Consider the following 19,196-nt stretch of genomic DNA (forward strand, 5'->3'; position numbering starts at 1 on the left):
ATTTTAGGTATATTTTCATAAATTTTAATAAAAAATCACAGTGATATAATCGGGTCTCCCGGATACAATTTCAGAATTTATTTGTTCATTTCTGGGAAGATCTGAAGGGGCCCGAATGGAAAACGACGTACATTCATAATTATATGTACCATTCTGTACCATTCATTGTTCGTTTAAACTCTTATCTCATATTTTTTGACATCTTTTAAGCGCCTTTTCTTCTGCGGTGTCTGTGTATATTGCACACTTCGAACATGCCACCAGCCGGCCCTGTGTATGGAGGTTGTACTTTTTTAATGATCTGGCTATTTTTTCTGAAGTACCACGGATGTAAGGAATGGTGATGGCATTTCTGAAGTCCTTCTGAAGAGATGGTCGGGGAATGGGGAAGGACTTAATTATTTTTTTAATTCTGTAGTCATTATAGCCATTGGTAAGGAAGGTGTTGTGTATGTGTTTGAGTTCGGTTGAAAGCTCAGTTTTACTGGAACAAAGATTGTGGGCCCTATTGGTCAGAGTTTTAATAATGCCATATTGCTGGGAGGGGTGGTGGTGGGAGAGTTTGAATGTATCTGCCTGTATGAGTAGGTTTTCTATATACAGAGAAAGAAAGGTTACCATTAGGAAGGCGTGTTACTAAGGTGTCTAGGAAGGGTAAACTATTGTTATTTTCCTTTTCCATCGTAAACTGGATTCTTGGATGTACACTATTGAGGTGACTGAGGAAGGAATCTAATGTGTCTGGGCCATGAGGCCAAATAGAGAACACATCATCTACATATCTTAGCCAGATAGAAGTTTTTAGAGGGGAAGAGTCAATGGCTCATTTTTCAAAATTTTCCATGTAATAATTGGCAAGAGGTGGTGAGAAGGGAGAACCCATGGCAGTTCCCTCTATCTGTCAATAGATTTTGTTCTTCCACGAGAAATAACCAGAGTTGATGGCAAAGGAAAAGAGTCTAAGATATCAGAAGGAAAAACGTATTCCCGTATTACAAAAAATCCCCTAATTGACACCTTAACACTTTTAAGAGTGTTAAGGTGTCAATTAGGGGAATATTTGTAAACAAAGAGATGATGTCAAAGTGACCAATATATCTGTATTATTTAAAGTAAGATTTTCGATTAAGTTTTTAAAATGGGTGGAGTTTTTTTACATAAGATGAGGTAAGACCAGTGATGGGGAAGGGGTCAAAGAGTTAGCTAGCTTCTTTGATAATTTGTAGCAAGGTGCATTCGTGGCATCTACTAAAGATCTTAGGGGAGAATTAGGTTTGTGGATTTTGGGTAAACCACATATCCAGGGGGGGGGAGGAAGGGCAAGAACAGAATGGTTTGAGTTTTTTTGTAATGTCAGGAGGCCAGGAAGAAACATTTTTAAGTAGGTTTTTTAATTTTTTTAACTTGAGTTTTTGTGGGATTGTGTTCCAGTGGCATATAGGTAGTGCGATCACGGAGAATAATATCAATTTTCCGATTATATTCTGAGGCATTGAGAACAACAGTGGCATTACCCTTATCAGCTCTGGTGATGACAATACTTTTTTCTTTCCGTAATTTTTTGAGGGCAGAGAGTTGACTGGAAGATAAATTAACTTTAGGAGGTGAAGAACGGGAGAGAATGTAAGTTAGTCTGATGTTATTGGCTGTTTCTGGAGCTAAGTGACAAATTCTGCATTCGATGTTGTACATAATATCAAATACCAGAACTTCAATAGGCGCGATGGCAAAATTGTTTGAGGCTTAGAGCACTAATGGTATCTTAGCTAAGTCTTTTAGAAGATAGGTTGACTACTGTATGGAACGGTTGAACTCCAGGAAGCGGTTTAGATTTGCAAAGGTTATTGAACTTTTTGATGTGCTTATTTTTTATTTTCTGGAATTCTTTTTGAGAGGAAGCTTCTGAAATGCAACAAATATAGTTGCATTAAACTTCCCAAAATTTGGAAAACTTTAATTTTCAGAGATCCTTCTTTATATCTGAGGCCACCTGCAAATGCCCATAGAGGGTGCACCATCTAGATAGGACTTCAGTTTCACTTTGTATTGTATTTGTGTGTTGTTACAAAAAGTTTTTGTAATCCCCGAAGATGTCTCTGTGACGGAGACGAAATATTGGAAGTATTAAAATTAGTTTTAATACTTTCTCAGTGCTGTTAATATTCCATTAAACCTCTAACATGAATTCATTTCTTTTCCTGATTATTCAAATACTTATATCATGTGACATGCAACACAGACTCTTCACATCTGATTTTTATTCTTGGTTGCTTATTTATCCCATCAGTTTCAAAAACACAATATACTCAAAACAGCTTAATGTTCTGTTCTTACTTAGGAGGGATTTTTGGTCCAAACAGTGTGTGGTTTTCCTCTAAACAAAATGTGGAAGCCATGCAGATTTAATAGTGGTAGGCAGTTCAAATTTGCATAGCAGACAAGTCAACATAAAAAATTTATTTTTATATATGTCATTTATTCTAGAATACTGCTTGGTGAGAAAAACGTTACCCTTCCATCTAACTCAATAAAAGATATGATTTTACTGAAATGATTTGAAATAAAAATGATTTTACTAAATTCAAATCTAGATGCTTTCTAGATTTGAATTTTAAGTGGTTTTGAGTTGCAAAAATTGTCATACTTCTGGCAATTTAGAATTAAGGTAATAAAGCAAGTTATATTTTTAAGGTACACTAGATGATCATTCAGTTAGTTATAGAATAACACTATTCATGCCATATTAAAATAACTATGCTCACCACTTTTGGTTTTGTATCTTTCAGATGGTTCATGGAATCCCAAGTGAACAGAATATACAAATACGTACGGACAACACCTTTGCATATTTCTTCATAACCACGTTCCTGAGTACCAGTCCTAAAGAAATTATAGTTATTACAAATATATTAATCTCTTTTACTTAAAGTGAATCTATAAAAAGAATATGGAGCATTTTTAGCATTCAAGCTTGTGGGACCAGTTTAATATGGAACAGTCATTAAAACAGATCCAATTAAGAATTTCTTTGAAGTGACAGGCTGACCAAATATAAAACTCTAACAAATAATAAACCAATTCAGAATGAAAAACTGTCATTAGGAACTAATAATGAAATCTGCTTAAGGCTCACAGTATCATGTATATGTTTGAGGATATACATTTCAAGAAATGATTTATGACAGCAGTTAATTTTCATTAGCAAGTTCACAGGATTCAAAGAAATAGTTTGCAGCAAATTTCTTTAAACTTCATTAACAAATAATATCCCATTTAACAAAAAAAAAAATGCAATATTTCTGAAATGCTTTAAAACAACAGTCATTGTTATTCTGAGGAACTCATTTTTTGTATCGTAGGAAATTACAAAACAAAAGATGATGATAAAAGAATGATTGACTAATTTTGCTACTAGATAAATAATTCAGCTGGTAGCTTCCAAGGGTCTAATTAAGTATATATATACACGAAATACATACAATATAGCTTAATCTGAAATGAAACCTATGTTGTAAACAAGGGGTCTTCAATGCATGGACCACAGGCCACCTGTGGTCTGCCAGCCATTTTGAAAAAATAAATACTTAACATTAAAACATGATTAAATAAAAAATAATTTCAATGAGCCCGCAGACCACTAAGCTATACTGTGGTATTTAGAATTGTAAGATGCTTTCTAGATTCACAAGAAATGCTATGCATGTGATACTTTACATAAAATCCTATAAAAATAAATATTAAATAGACATGCTTCTTCAGCCATCTACCAGTGGTGGTGGTACTTAAGTACTAGTACTAACGTCGCAGGTAGATGGCCGAAGCAGTAGTTCATTCAAGTGCGCTGTCTAGTGCCTTCCAGATACATCTCGAAAGTTCTCGATACTTCATTATTTTCATATAAATACAAGAAGATCTCATCCATATTCAGTCAGTCAGTCGTGAACAGTGCGATATTTGTGCATAAGTGGATGCAGGTTCGTCATGTCACCCATAGCCTATTGTGGTTTTATATTGCCAGACTTTTTTCATTAGTGTGAGACATATGATGCAGTGGATAATAACCATTACATGGCCATTTTGGATCCACCTTCCATCACTATGGTGTCTATGAGTAAAAAGCATAAATCAAGTGAATCTTGTCAGGTTTTTTAATGAAAAGTGAACCAATCTGTACTTTTTTGTGTCGATAGACGATAAGCCAATGTGTTTCATTTGTCTTGAGTCAGCATCAGTATCAAAAGAATACAATATAAATCGACACTATGAAACAAAGCACAAGACCAATTTCAATCACCTTCGTGTGGACAAAGTGAACCATCTCCAAATTGATTTAAAATGCCAGCAGGGTACGTTTAAAAGGCAGAGGGAAGAGAGCAAAGCGCACGTCAAAGTAAGTTATGTTATAACAGCTGAAAAAATTGCTAAAAAAATCAAAAGCCTTCTTGGACGGCGAGTTTGTGAAAGAGTGTCTCATCGCTGCTGGGGAAATTCTGTGCCCAATTAATAAGGAAGAGTTTAAAAAAACGAGTTTGTCTGGGGTAACTGTAGCAAGACATGTTGAAAAACTTGCCAATGACATTGAAGGAACTTTAAAACTGCCAAGGAAATGCCCAGCGTTTCAACCTCAGCTTAACCAACCTCGAGGGCGTGGTAACTGATGGTGCCCCTGCTATGGTGGGAAAGAATGAAGAATTTGTTGCGATGCTATGGAAAGAACCAGAACTAAAAGGAAAAGATTTCATCCAATACCACTGTTTAATCCACCAGGAGAATTTGTGCCCAAAAACTATTGGATCTGAGAATGTCATGAAAGTTATTGCGACTGTCGTCAACATTATTAGGGCAAGAGGATTGAATCATAGTCAATTCCAAGAATTTTTGACCGAAGAATGCGAAGTGGATCACAGCGATGTGGTTTATTATAGTGATGTGCATTGGTTGAGCAGAGGGAAGGTTCTTAAAAGTGTCTTTGACTTAAGAAGCGAAATACAGCAGTTCATGCAAACCAAGGGGAAGCCGATTGCAGAATTCAACGATCCGAAGTGGATGACAGACTTTGCCTTTGTGACCGACATCTAGTTGCATATGAATGACCTAAATATGCACCAAAGATCAACTGGTGCACACTCTGTTTGATCATATCAAAGCTTTTGTGGCCAAGCTCAAACTTTGGGAGGCACAACTCGCAAAAAAAGACAACTCATTTCAAGCTTCTTGCTGAGTTCAACTGTTCGTCTCTTGATGAATACGCTACAAAATTAGCGTGTTGCAAAGAGAGATTTATTGATTTTCATCACCAACAGCAAGGAGTCCTTAGACTCATCGAGGGAGGCCCAACATCATGTCGAGAACAACTATTCAACATTCACACAGTATGTATCATACTTCACCTTGAACTTATTTAGAGTCATGGCACCCACAACAGACTCTGGCAGCTTATTCCACTCATTTACCACCCTCCAAGTAAAAAACCTAGCTCTAACACCCTTGCTAACCACACTCTTACCAAGCTTCCATGGATGGCCCCTAGTCCTTCCACTACCAGTTCTATTCTCAAAAATATCTTCTGCATTAATCTTATAGAAACCCTTCAGTAATTTGAATGTCTTAATCATACCACCCCTTTTCCGCCTATCAACCAATTTCTGCAGCCCACAAATCTTCAACCTGTTCTCATAAGGTTCATTCCATAGTCTTGCTATTATCGTTGTCACTTGTCTCTGGATCCTCTCCACCTCCTCCCCATGAAGAAGAAACCCTGGCACCCATATCTGGGCACAGTAGTCAAGATGGGGTTTTATCAAGGCTCGATATAGAGGAACAATAAAAAAACACTTTAATTAACTGTCTGTCTCAGTTAATTAAAGTGTTTTTCAGCAACCAAGTGATTTGATAAGCTGATTTTGCCACTTTTACGATGTGTCCCCTAAACTTCAACTCCCTATCCACCAACACACCCAAATCCCTGGGTGTGTCGGTGGTAATCTTTTCACCACAAAATGCAAAACCTTACATTTTTCCACATTAAATAGACATCCATTCTTCTTAGCCCAGTCCTCCAAACTATCCAAATCATCCTGCAAAATTTTGACATCCTGAGCATTCACTATTGCTCTACCCAACTTTGCATCATCTGCAAACAGATGCACAGTTCTTCTCAGATCCTTTCCTATATCGTTAATGAACAAATTAAACAGTAGTGGTCCAAGAACAGAACCCTGCAGCACACCACTTGTCACAGACCATCTTTTGGACTCTACTCCCGAATAAACCACTCTCTGATGTCTCTCCATCAACCATCCTCTTATCCATCTCACCAACCCTATATCCATTCTCATATGCTGCAGTTTACTGATTAGAATTCCATGTGGTATCCTATCAAAGGCTTTAGCAAGGCCCAGTAGAATCACTGTAAACCCGTTACCCTTATCCAGTTCAGCCGTCACTGTGTTATAGAATGTTAGCAAGTTACTGAGGCATGATCTACCCTTCACAAAACCATGCTGTCCCTATACAGTATTTTCACCTATCCAATCTTGTATTTTCCTTTTGACTATTTTCTTCAAGACCTTGACAACAATTCCCGATATGCTGATCTGCCGGAAATTTTTAACAGCAGTCTTGGAACCTCCTTTATGCAGTGGAACTATTTTCCCCTCTTTCCACCCCACTGGGACTAACCCAGACCCGAGACTCAAATTAAACAAAATAGTCAAAGGCACTGACAATTCTTTAGCCACTTCTCAAATGACACAAGCTGGTATACCATCCAATCCCGCAGATGAATTGACACTGAGGTTTTGTAATATAAACTATTCACCTCCACTTCATTCGCCACAATTCCTGTTTAAGCTGTTTGTTCTTCCATTTCTGCAATGTCACCACCTCGATGATATACTCTTGCAAATTGCTCACTCAGTAATTCTACTATATCAACTGATTCGGTTACCTCCCTACCATCAGCATTCTTTAAAATCAATCTGCCGTATACATTTTTTCTTTTACTTGCAACATATCAAAAAAACTGTTTGGGATTCTCTTTAGCCTGCATGGCTAATGTTCTTTCATAATCCGCTTTCGCTTTTCTTACCACACTTGTTACCCTTCTGGCCTGGACTTTATACCGTTCATGTGCTTGCAGGTCACCTTTCTCCTTAAATTCCCTCCACAGTTGTTTCTTTTTTTGCAGCTCAAGCTTAATGGTGTTATTCATCCATTTAATCCCTACTTGATTTATTATTCGGACTCTAGGTATACAATCAGCCATTGCCTCCTGCAAACACTTTTTAACCACCTCCCATGCACTATCAACATCCAGCCCTTGTAGTTTTACGTGCCATGGCAATGAGCCAATCAATCTCCTAAGCTTGTCATACTTACCAGCCCAATAATTCCACATGTACCCTGTCTTAATTGTAAATTCCACACCTTTAGCCACCTCACAAGTCAAGATCCTATGATCACTCTCACCAATTGGTGGCAATGTGGTCATATTCGTTACAATCAAATCCTCAGATGCAATTACTAGGTCAAGCACTCTCTGACCCCTAGTATTTTCCATTACATGCTGTTGCAGATAGTTATCCCTTAATAACTGCATAAAATCCAATTCCTTCCACTCATTTCTTCTATTTGCTTATGCATACTATCTCCATCACCTGGTCTATAGCAGCACCCAATTGTATATTTTGTTCTGCTAGCCTCAATCTCACACCAAATAGCCTCAAATGTGCTCTTTTCTCTATCCTGCAATTCAACTTCTGTTCTCTTTGGCTGCAGCTCATCGGCTATCATCAATAATACTTCTCCCCCCAGCATGCTGAAATGCTAGGCTCGGTACAAATGGAGCTGCTTGAACTCCAAAACAACTCTTCTTTGATAGAAAAATGATTCAACGTGCCCTTGCTTACGTTTTACAAAGACTACATTTCTGAGGACGCATTCCCTAATCTTCGCCAGCATGCTTTGAAGATGTGTGTTTTGTTAGGAAGCACATACTTATGTGAGCAGTTCTCCAGAATGAAGCATCTGAAGTCCAAGACAAGAACTCAGATTATGGACCAACATCTCGAGAAAACTTTGCACATAGCAACTTCCAACATTGATGCCAACATCGATGTATGGTATACAAATGGAGCTGCTTGAACTCCAAAACAACTCTTCTTTGATAGAAAAATGATTCAACGTGCCCTTGCTTACATTTTACAAAGACTACATTTCTGAGGATGCATTCCCTAATCTTCGCCGGCATGCTTTGAAGATGTGTGCTTTGTTAGGAAGCACATGTGAGCAGTTCTCCAGAATGAAGCATCTGAAGTCCAAGACAAGAACTCAGATTATGGACCAACATCTCGAGAAAACTTTGCACATAGCAACTTCCAACATTGATGCCAACATCGACAAGCTGGTCAAGGAAAAGCATTGCCAACTTTCCCACTGACATTGTAAAAAATGAATGTTTTCTTCATTAAATTATCTTTTTTCAAGTATTGATTGTATTTACTTATCATGAACCTGACTCCTACCTATGCTCTTAAAGCTGACTTTGTTTATTTTTATAGGATTTTATGTAAAGTATCAAATGCACAGCATTCCTTGTGAATCTGGAAAGTATCTTACAATTCTAAGATAAGCAGTATAGCTCAGTGGCCCTCGGGCCTCATTGAACTGTTTAATGCAGCCCGCACTGTCTGAAAGGTTGAAGACCCTGTTGTAAACAGTGTACATGATATCTGCTTTGTTTACAACATAGGTTTCAATTTCAGATTTGGTCCGTATTAGATATCCACATTTGGGTGCGGAACGAGCAGAGGAATATTTGGCATTGGTTGGCTCATCTTGACCAAAGGTTATTGACATTAATGAGACATGGCTAACAGAAGGTGAGATAGAATGTGAAGGATATAGTGTGTTCAGGGAGGACAAAGAGAAAAGAATAGGGGAAGGGGAAGTGTTATTGATGATAGCCAATGAACTACAACCAAAGAGAGTAGAAGTTCAAATGCAGGCAGTGAAAATAGCACATTTGAGGATATCTGGTGTGAGATTGAGCCAAGCAGAACAAAATAAACAGTTGGATGCTGCTATAGACGAAGGGATGGAAAAGATAGTATGTATCGGCAAATAGACTCAATGAATAGTGGACAGGTAATTATTATGGGTGATTTCAACTATGGGAATATAGATTGGAAGGAGGAGAGGACACATGGGAGGAAGGAAATGGAATTTCTGTAGTTACTAAGGGATAATTACCTAAGACATCATGTGATGGAATACACTAGGGGGTTTGAGAGTGCTCAATTTAGTAACTGCATCTGAGAATTTGTCTATAACAAATATGACCACATTGCACCAGTTAGTGAGAGCAATAATATGGCTTTGACCTGGGAGGTGGCTAAATGTGTGGAATTTAAAGTTAAGATGGGATATATGTAGAATTACAGGTTTGATAAGTATGACAAGAAGATTGCTTGGATCAGTGCCATGGCATGTGAAACTGCAAGAGCTGGATGTTGATAGTGCATGGAAAGTGGTAAAGGGGTGTTTGAGAGAGGTAATGGCAGACTGCATAGCCTGCGTCAGAAGAGTAAATCAAGTGAGAGTTAAATGGAATGAATATCATCAAGCTGAAGCTGCAAAAAAAGAAACAATTGCAGAGGGAATTTAAGGAGAAAGGTGACTTGCAGGCACAAAAACAGTACAAGGCACAGGCCAGAAGGATAACTAGTGTGGTAAGAAAGGCAAAAGCAGATTATGAAAGGAAGTTAGAAAAGTAGGCTAAAGATAATCCCAAACAGTGCTTTCGATATGCTGCTAGTAAAAGAAAGAATGTATATAGCAGAATGATTTTAATGAATGCCAATGGTAGGGAGGTAACTGAATCAGTCAAAATAATAGAATCACTAAGTGAACACTTTGCAAGAGTATATACTGCAGGAACGAGAGAGTCAAAGGCTTATGTGGGAAATCAGGTAAATGAAATGGAGGTGCATTGCATATTACATAACCTCAATGTGAATACAGTAGTGGGATTGGATGGTATACCAGCTCGAGTTTTTACGTGAAGCGATGAGGGAATTGTCAGTGCCCTTGACCATATTGTTTAATCTAAGTCTCAGCTCTGGGTAGGTCCTGAGGGGATGAAAAGAGAGAGAGAGAGAGAGGGGGGGAAATAGTTCCATTGCATAAAGGAGGTTCCTAGACTGATGTAGCAAATTACCAACTGATTAGCACATCAGGAGTCAAAGTATTGAAGTTGGTCAAGAGCAAAATACAGAAATGGATAGATGGAAATTGGATACTGTATGGGGGACAGCATGGTTTTGTGAAGGGTAGGTCATGCCTCAGTAATTTGCTCACGTTTTATAATACAGTGACAGCTGAGTTGGATAAAGGTAATGGGTTCACAGTGATAACGTTGGATTTTGCAAAGGCCTCTGACAGGATACCACATGGAATTCTAATCAGTAAACTGCAGAATATGGGGATGGATATAGAGTTGGTGAGATGGATAGGAGAGATATCAGAGAGTAGTTTATTCAAGAGTAGAATTCAAACGAAGGCCTGTGACTAGTGTTGTGCTGCAGGGTTCTGTTCTTGGACTGCTACTGTTTAATTTGTCCATTAACAATATAGGAAAGTATCTGAAAGAACTGTTCAGTTATTTGCCAATAATGCAAAGTTGAATAGAGCAATAGTTAATACAGATTATGTCAAAATTTTGCAGGATGATTTGAATAGTTTGGCAGACTGGGCAAAGGAGAATGAATGTCAGTTTAATGTGGCAAAGTGTAAGGTTATGCATTTTGGGGTGAAAAAGATTACCAGCTGAGTGGAACTGTGCTCCAGGAAATTGACAAAGCCAGAGACTTGAGTGTTAGTGGATAGGGAGTTAAAGTTTAGGAATCATATAGCAAAAGTGGCTAAAACAGCTCATCAGATCACTTGAAGAATACTTTGACAAGCAGGTTATTGTTCCTCTTTATCAAGCCTTGATAAGACCCAATCTTGACTAATGCATGGCAAGGTTTCTTGGTGATGAGAAGGAGGCTGAGAGGATACAGAGGTGAGTGACCACTCACCTCTGGATCTATGGAATGAACCTTGTGAGAACAGGTTGAAGATGTGTAGGTTACAGAAACTGGTTGATAGGCAGAAAAGGGGTGATTATGACTGAGACATACAAATTACTGAATGTTTTTTTTTTTTTTTTAACAAGATTAATTCAGAGGAAAATTTTCAGAACAAGTCTGGTGATGGGAGAACTAGGGACCATCCATGGAAATTGAGTAAGAGTAGTTAACAAGGGTGCTGTTAGGAGGAGGTTTTTGCTTGGAGGGTAGTGAATGAGTGGAATAGGTTGCCAGAGTCTGTTGTGGGTACCATGACTGTAAATGAGTTCAAAGCTAAGTATGATAGATACTGTGCAAATGTTGGATAATTCTTGACATGATGTTTAGGGCTTCTCTCTCGATGAGTCTAAGGACTCCTTGGAGTTGCCTGTAATAATAATAATGCATGATGTGGACAGTCTACCAACATACGGAATATATACGAAGTCTGTATTAGATATCCATATTGGGCAAGGAGTTTTTTTTTTTTTTTTTTTTAATCACAAAGAGTAATTCTATAGCCTGAAGTTTATGAATAAATATTAAGGATGAAATGACAGAATAATAACTCTAGCTCTTTTTCTTTATTTTTATTATCTTTTATAACAGCTTTATGCTTTCTTTTTTTTTTAAAGATGTTTGTAATGTCAAATTTCTTTGAAGAGTGATGAAAGGATGATTGGAAACAAGTGTATCCAAACATCAAAATGGGGTGCTTAAGGGTCAAAGCTGTATAACTGAGAGGAGACCTCCACATAGCCTTTAAAGGAATGCGGAGAACCGACCAGGACTTCTGACCTAATGTCCAATCCTCACCTTCTCGTGGTGCACTCTGTTGGGTATCTTTGATACCCAACTAACGAGGATGGGCTGGCAATTTGGGATTTAGCCGACCAAATTGTATTCTTATTGGTTAAACCAAAATAAAAAACGATGGTACAACATGACAAAATTTCATGCCGGCTGGGGCGTCGCCCGGTTAAACAAGGCCCCCGTTGTTTTCGCCAGGGAACCAGGGCGAACAGCGAAAAGTCAGCTACTGGAACAAATCTGAAAACAAACCCCAACTCAACATCACCAGAGTTAAAGATCGGTACTATCAACATAAGAAGCCTGAATGGCAAAGAAATGGAGCTAGCTGAGGAATTAGATAAGTACCAGATCGACATAATAGGGGTAACTGAAACAAAAAAGACCAAAACTGGTGAGATCTTTCTGAGCAATAAATACAAAATGTTATATTCAGGCAATGACAATCAAGGAAAAGAAGGAGTAGCCATAGTATTCAACACAAAATATGAGGCTAATCTTCTTGAATGGCAGCCAGTCTCAAGTAGAGTAATGTGGGCAAATATGAGAATGGGGAACTGGACAATGAGACTTATTTGTGCCTATGGTCCCACAGAAGGTTCTACTAAGGTAGAAGTGGAGGAATTTTTTGAGGCTTTAGAAAAAGCAACTGACACAATGAAAAAGGAAAAGTTGGTCCTTGTTAGGGATCTAAATAGCAGAGTAGGAAATGATTGTCAGACATACAAAAATATTTTGGGAAAATTTGGAGAAAAGAGCAAAGCTAATAATAATGGCAAATATCTGTTGGATTTCTGCTCAGGACATGGACTGGTTATTACTAACACCGTGTTCCAACATAAAAATGTGCACAAATTCACATGGAGAGAAGAGGCTAGGAATAAGAAAAGTCTCATTGACTATGTTATTGTTGATAGTGATGTTTTCTCCCTGGTGCAGGACACCAGAGTGTACAGAGGATCTGAAATTGGAAGTGATCACTATTTAGTCTTGAGCAGGATAAAATTGAATTTCATATTGAAAAGAATAACATGTAAGAAAGTTTTAAAGCGAATAAAAGTTGAGCAGCTCTCAGATGTGAACTGTAGACTAAAATACAGAAAGATTATTGAAAAGAAAATGAAAGAGTTTGAGAACAGGAATCAAACCTTGGAGATTCATTGGCAAACTCTGAAGAATAACATTGATTGATTCTGCCAGAGAGGCATGTGGTGAGGTTTTTTGTAAGGATAAAAAACTCAGAACTCCCTGGTGGACACAGGAAATTAAAGAGGCAGTGAAGGAAAAGATGAAAGCATATCAAAAGTTCCTGGCAAATAAGTCAGCTTTTACTCTTACAGAATACAGAGACAAATGTAAGAAAGCTAAACAGTGTGTAAAACTAGCTAAACAAAAGTCATGGGAGGACTTTGGCAAGAATATAGAAAATAAATGTCAAGAAGGTGGCAAAATATTCTGGAGGTTGTTGAAGAAGCTTAGGAATGGAGGAAAGATTGCTGTAAAAGGAGTTAGAGATGATAAAAACGTGACATGAAAACAGGAGAAAAAGCTATCAAAGGTTTGAAATATGGAAAGGCAGCAGGAGTAGATGATATTCGACCAGAAATGCTGAAGTATGGTGGTATAAAAGTCTTACAGTGGCTGCACTGCATAGTTCAGAAAGCCTGGACAGAGTGACCAATTCCCGACTATTGGAGAAGAGCTCTCATAGTACCCATATATAAAAAGGGAAATAAAACTGAATGTGAGAATTACCGAGGTATTTCCCTACTGAGTGTTCCTGGCAAGATCTATGCAAGTATACTTGAGAAACGGTTGATAAGAATTTTGGAAGAAAAGCTTGCTGAAGAACAAGCTGGATTCAGGGCAAATAGAGGCTGTCAGGATCAGATCTTCACTTTACGACAAATAGTTGAGAAAGCATGGGAATACAACAAAGATCTGTATTTAAGTTTTGTCGATTTGGAAAAGGCATATGAAAAGGTGCCAAGAGAGAAGCTATTCAATACGCTGCAGTTATATGGTGTCAATGGGGCATTATATCAAGCAATACTTAGTCTTTATTTGAGTTGTAAGTCAGCAATTAGAATTGAAGTACAGGAAGATGGTTTAATGTTAAATCTGGTGTGAGACAAGGATGTACATTATCCCCTCTGTTATTCATTATCTATATGGATCACATTATGAAGGAATGCTGAAGGAATTATGAAGGAATTTTAATATGTGGTATTAAACCTGATATCAAAATTGGAGATGTTAATGTCAGCTCTTTGCTTTATGCAGATGATGTTATACTTCTAAATAAATCCGCTACAAGTCTGCAAGATTCTCTGACTAAATTGAGTAGCTGTTGTAACAGATATGGTATGAAGGTCAGCAATAAAAAGACAAAGACAATGAAAATAGGCAGAATCATTGAAAATGTCAACTGTGTTGTCAATGGAGAACCTGTGGAACAAATTAAACAATTCAGCTACTTAGGCACGATTTTTACTGAAGATGGTAAATTAAATATAGAAATAGACAACAGAATCAGCAAAGCTGGTATGGTGGGAAGTCAATTGAATAAATTCATATGGAATAAGAAAGAAATTAGTCGGAACACTAAATTAGCTGTATACAAGATAGTGTTCAAACCAGTTTTAACTTATGGATCTGAGAGCTGGGTCAGAAGTAAAACACTTGACCAAAGACTAGAGACCGCAGATATGAGGGTCCTGAGAAAGATTAGAGGCGTGAACAGATGGCATCAATGGCAATATCATATTAAAAATGAGGATATTAGGAAAGAACTTGACATTGTCGGCATCCAGGAATGAGTTAGCAGAGCTAATCTCAGATGGTATGGTCACTTAAATAGAATGGGAGAGGAAAGATTAGCAAAACAAGTGTTCTCTGCCAGGTTGGCAGGAAAACAACCCAGAGGAAGACCAAGATATAGGTGGATTGATACGGTACAAAGTGCCTTAGACGATAGAAATATAAGATCTGATAATGTTGGAGTCTTGACAAGTAACAGACTGATTTGGAGGAAAATTGTAGATAGGAAGTTAGTAATGATGTAATTTTTTCATGTAGTAATGTCATATCCTGTACACCCCTTGAGGGTACATGGCAGGAATTTGATGGTGATGATGATGAAACATCAAAATTGCTTGCATACAAATCCAGGATATGAATAAACTTTTACAATCTCTGAAAGGCAACAATCCTTTTCAAAAGTACCTAGGAGTTTATAAAAATTGTCACTGTAGATTACCCCACACCAGTTGGATTGGCAGAAATTTTGGGATAAAAAAGAAGGAAAAATCAGGCCTAATAGTAAATATTTCTCTTTTATAACCATGGAAAATGGGATAAAGCCATGATGCCCACTTAAAAATTTATTTCTTATTGTGAAATACCAAAGAATCTACAGAGGTTATCCACATGGTTCTCTTGAAAGGAACGAAAAATTTGCATGGAAGTTTCTCATACTATCTCAAAATACCAGAGACTTCAGTCATGACAACACTCATCTGAAGATACTATGACAGAAGAGATGATATATGTCCTGTTTAAAACATAGGTCTTATTTCTTTCCATGTAACGACTTAGTTACATTGTGTGCACTTTGTATCGCGTTTTTAAACTGTATTAGGCTCAATGGCTGTCAGTCAAGTAACCATGATAGGGCAGTTAATCTGATCTGCATTGTCTGAATATCTGTACATAGTGTTTTCATGGCTGGTTTGCTGTTTTATGGGCAAAACAGGCAAACCTGATGAAAAAACCCTTGATAAAAGTTCAAGTCTTACATGAGATTCAATGAGAGGTCCTGTTAACCAAAAGTGCATGATCAATACTGACTTAAGAAAGCTCATGATATTTTGTTTATATATATGTATTAAAATTAGACTTTCAGGAAGCAACCAGCTATGAGTAACAAAATTAATCATTCATTGTATTGTAACAAAATAACTCACCTCATGCTTTATAATTTCTAACAATACAAATAAACTCTCGTTAATTTTAGAATATCATATGTAACATTAGTTATGGACAGATGAAGTTCACAGCTTATATTTAATTAATTTCAAAATATTTAATGAAAATAAAAGCATTAACATAAAAATAATTTATATTCATCAGATTACTAACACATCCATAACTGGCATATTTCCTGCCTTTCTCAACAATTTGTAAATTTATAAAAATGCAATACATCTTAAGGATTCATACTGCATTTTGTCTTATGTTTCCATTTTATTTCCTGAAGATGTTTTAATTCCATTAAAAACAAATTCTATACCAACTACCAAACTTTAAACCAACTAGATAGGAATCATAAATAATTCAAGACTGCTTACTAATAAATAAATTTAGTTTAATCCTTTATCCAAGTGTAAGCAAACAAAGTTTTCACCTGAAGAATCTTCTGGACTAAGGCAACTTGTGATAAAGGTGGACCAAGCTCTCATCACTCCTTGTCTCGGTATCTCCCATAATGCAAAGCACATCTCCTTGCAGACATGTATAATGCTATGCATTAAGGAGAAGAGCCACTACCCAGACCAGTTTCGACCTTTATTGAGGTCAAAACCAGTCTGGGTAGTGGCCCTTCCCTTAATGCATAACATTATACATGTCTGCAAGGAGATGTGCTTTGCATTATGGGAGATACCGAGACAAGGAGTGATGAGAGCTTGGTCCACCTTTATCACGAGTTGCCTTAGTCCTGAAGATACTTCAGGTGCAAACTTTGTTTGCTTACACTTGGATAAAGGATGAAACTAAATTTATTATAGTCTAACCAGGTGAGAAAAAATTTCCAACATGATTTTCTAAATCCAGAGTAATTTAATAATAAGGTGAGACACCTTTTGGCAACTTGTATAGGTAAACATGACTTCTCCATTGCTTCCACCCATCACCACCTCTGGGTCTGGCTCTCACTGATGAGACCTCAATAAAGGTCGAAACTGGTATGGGTAGTGGCCCTTCCCTTAATGCATAGTATTATACTTATTCGCAGATGTGCTTTGCATTATGGGAGATACTAAGACAAGGAGTGATGAGAGCTTGGTCCACCTTTACCACGAGTTGTCTTATTCCTGAAGATACTTCAGGTGCAAACTTTGTTTGCTTACACTTGGATAAAGGATTAAACTAAATTTATTATAAGTCTAACCAAGTGGAAAAAATCTTCCAACTGCTTACTAATATCAAGTCGATCAGTTTAACTATTTGGGCTCATCTTTGCTAATGGAATCATATGGAGAAAGAAAGAAGACAAATTACAATGGGAAGATCTACAATGACTCAGCTCATTCTGGAAAAATATCTATCAGCACAAAGATCAGACTGGCTAGATTCTTGGTATTCTTTATGGTTCAGAGTTTTGGATACTGAACAAGGCAATTAAGAAGATCAATATTTTTGAAATGTAGGCATGGAGTAGGATGCTTCAAGTTCCTTGGATAAAGATCCTCAGATATTTTGGACACATCTCGAGAAGGGAGGGATAGAATGCTGAAAAACTCTGCAGGGTAACATGTCAGGAGCTAGAAGCAGATCCCCCATCGGAGATGGCTGGATCAAATTCCTGTTCCAATTGAACTAAGATTGGAGGTTGTGCTCACAAGGGGAGATCTGGAAAGTTCAGATAAACACCTAGAACAAAAGTGATATTAAAGCAACTGATGTACCACAAGAAAGAACATATGAGGTTATAAGAATATAAGAACATAAGTTACCTTCATAACTGTTACAAGTATGTTCTTTCTTGTGATATTATCAGTTGCTTTAATATCATTTTTGTCTAGATATTTATCAGACCTTTCCAGACCCCACCCCCCCTTGAAGAATAAAGAGATATGAAGAAAACTAAAACATTGGATCACAAGTATTCAGCCATGGGGAAATTGGTAATTTCTGATATATACTGCACTACTACTTGGAGCTCTTTAGAGAAAGTTCTTTCTTTCTCTAAAGCAGTGAGTAATATGCTGGGGCAGAGAGGATTATTGGCTAGTATTTCTAAGACAAAGCTTATTTCAAAAATGGCAACCAGCAGTAGAAATACTAACATTCTGAACTTTTTTTTAAGAAAAAAAAAGTACATTCAAAAGTAAACTATTTTTTATGACATAAATATAAATGAATTTCATATAGTGAAAATGCATTTGTAAAACTGAGAATAATTTTGGCACCTGAACAGATGGAAAAGAAGGTAGTGAATGGAAGAGATTGCAAAGAAACAGTTCCAAATTTTGAAATACATGCTTCGGCTACAGAGCATTATTATTCTTTTATTTCTTTCTTCAAAGCAGCAAAACGAAATAACAGTTTTAAAATACTCCTCATGCAATTAGAGTAGTTAATAATTCAGCTCATGGAGGATGCAACTGGAATTCTTAAAAATGAGCATTTTTTTTTTTTTTTAATCAGTCTGTATAGGATATGTTTCAGATATTTCAGCAGTTAAGCATATTATTAATCAAATACTGAAATAAGCAACAATCATAAAAACTGTTGTAATTTTAAGCTAAAGGACCAAGGTTCTGAAATATTACTGGATATAATTTTTGGATATTAAGAAAAAAGTTTCACAATTGGAAAGTGAATAATGGAATTTAACAACATTTGTTCAAACAAAGGAACCACTCATATCTAAAATTGCAAGCAAGATAGTTGATATAATGGAGGGGGGGGGGGATGTTCATATCTTATTTCAACAAACTATTTGAAAACACATTATTTGTATTATTTAAATTAAGGGGATATTAAATCCCACATTGTTTTAAAACCAAATAAGAAACTCAAAGATCGAAATCAAAGAGTTTCATGCCGAATATAGTAACTATAAAAGTATCGACGACTACTAGTGTAAGCTGAAGCACGTAGTCCAAGTACGTAGTACAAACTAGGGCAACTCGTACCAAAGGTGGGAAAAGTTCTTATTGCTATTCTTAGTATGTCCCATAATGTAAAACCCATCTCCTAGGAGATGTATCATGTTGTACATTACGGTGGGAGGTCACTACCCAGACCAAAATAATACCAAGGGTATAGCGAAAAGAACTTATGTATTCTGCTATATGAGTTGTCAAAAATGTGCACCCATAAATTATTTAAAATAAAGAGCCAATAGGCTTCATTTCGGCGAGGCAAAACATTATTTAAATTAGTTTGTACTACGTACTTGGACTACATGCTTCAGCTTACGCTAGTAGTCGCCGATAATTCTATAGTTACTATATTCGTCACGAAACCGTTTGATTCCGATCTTTGATT

At 37.0% G+C, this 19,196-nt stretch overlaps 1 protein-coding gene across 1 annotated transcript in view; it reads right to left on the bottom strand.

The window, feature by feature from the left end:
* Arl6IP1 (ADP-ribosylation factor-like 6 interacting protein 1) overlaps positions 1-19,196 on the bottom strand; it is a 95,913-nt gene that overhangs the window by 25,847 nt on the left and 50,870 nt on the right. The window contains exon 4 of the mRNA XM_090410873.1: positions 2,763-2,880. Within this exon, the coding sequence (XP_090266999.1) occupies positions 2,763-2,880 (118 nt within the window). The remainder of the gene's footprint in view (positions 1-2,762; positions 2,881-19,196) is intronic.

The sequence above is a fragment of the Typopeltis vanoorti genome, chromosome 21 (genome assembly GCF_054136105.1).
Source record: "Typopeltis vanoorti isolate ZY-2024b chromosome 21, IOZ_Tvanoo_1.0, whole genome shotgun sequence".
Classification (NCBI taxonomy): domain Eukaryota; kingdom Metazoa; phylum Arthropoda; class Arachnida; order Uropygi; family Thelyphonidae; genus Typopeltis; species Typopeltis vanoorti.